General features: G+C 32.9%; 1 protein-coding gene across 1 annotated transcript in view; it reads right to left on the bottom strand.

Annotated features, from left to right (window-relative positions):
* Nucleotides 1-697: 697 nt before the first annotated feature.
* Nucleotides 698-1,194, bottom strand: part of LOC108562165 — a 1,053-nt gene continuing 556 nt past the window's right edge. Inside the window, exon 2 of the mRNA XM_017920397.1 lies at nt 698-859. Within this exon, the coding sequence (XP_017775886.1) occupies nt 698-859 (162 nt within the window). The remainder of the gene's footprint in view (nt 860-1,194) is intronic.

The following is a 1,194-nucleotide window of genomic DNA, read 5'->3' as shown; positions in this document are numbered from 1 at the left end:
ATTAGAGTTTCGAATCAATTGACGTATCATTCCCATATTGATTGTTGTTACATCAATTAAGCTTATTTATACACGAAACAACAAAATAAAGTTTCAAAAGAACAATAACTTTTAAATGACGTATGTCAAGATGTCAATTATGTTCGTATATCAAACTTTAAAGTGACATATGTCAGAATGACATTTAGTTGCGAATTTTAGTCTGACACATGACATATTCGATAACAAATAAGTTTATTAGAGTTTCAGTCAATTGACGTATCATTCCTGTATTGATCAATTTTAAATCAATTAAGGTTATTTGTACATGAAACCACCAAAGAAAGGAACCTTCAATATACAGTACCAAGGAAATAATAACCTTCAAATGACATATGTCAATGTGACATTTATACATGAAATCGTAAAAACTTCTAATTCCATGGAAACACTTTTAAATGACATTCGTTTTCGGATCCCAACTATTTTTGAGTAAACTTATAAGTGTTAACATCGATTATTTATAGGCGAAACCGCAAAAAGAGAAGTAAAGTCGTATCGGTGGATACGGGCTGTGTGCGGTAATTAAATGTTTGCTGGGAATCGGAAAATAATTGGATCGATGTAATCCGTGATTTGCAGACTTCTTTCTTTAGTAAATTAGAGAGATGTTCAGTGTTTATATTTATTGCTTTTATTGTTGTTGGTTATTTTAGTATTAGTATTTAGTGGTCGTACTGAAGTCCATGTCGAAACACATCACCAGATTATTGGTCTTCGGATGATTGACTTCCACGTGAAATTTCCAAAAGTATCCGCCCAATGGGAAAAGTTGGAACATATCCATGTTGTAGGTGCAGTTCGTACCTATGTAAGTTCCCTGAACAAAGCAAAAAAAAATCAACTTGATTAAGTCGAAATATTTATACAATTGATTTAGAGACAATGTTTAACCTTAAAATCAATGGCGCCATCTATGAAAACATATTTTTTGGAAAAGGGTTTTGTTTTTATTAAGAGTCGAAGATAGAAAGTTATAAAGAAAAGACGTTCTGAAGAAAAAGCGTGTGTATTTGCATCTATACGTGTTTAACGACTGTGCTCATGCTGGTGTCATAACACATCATCAGTTTATTGGTATTCGGATGGTTGATTTCCACGTGAAATCTCCAGAAGTATCCGTCTAAAGGGAACAGGCTGAACGTGGACATATCG

The sequence above is a fragment of the Nicrophorus vespilloides genome, unplaced genomic scaffold (genome assembly GCF_001412225.1).
Source record: "Nicrophorus vespilloides isolate i.1.1-1 unplaced genomic scaffold, Nicve_v1.0, whole genome shotgun sequence".
Taxonomy (NCBI): Eukaryota; Metazoa; Arthropoda; class Insecta; order Coleoptera; family Silphidae; genus Nicrophorus; species Nicrophorus vespilloides.
This window is presented reverse-complemented; position numbering and strand designations above follow the sequence as displayed.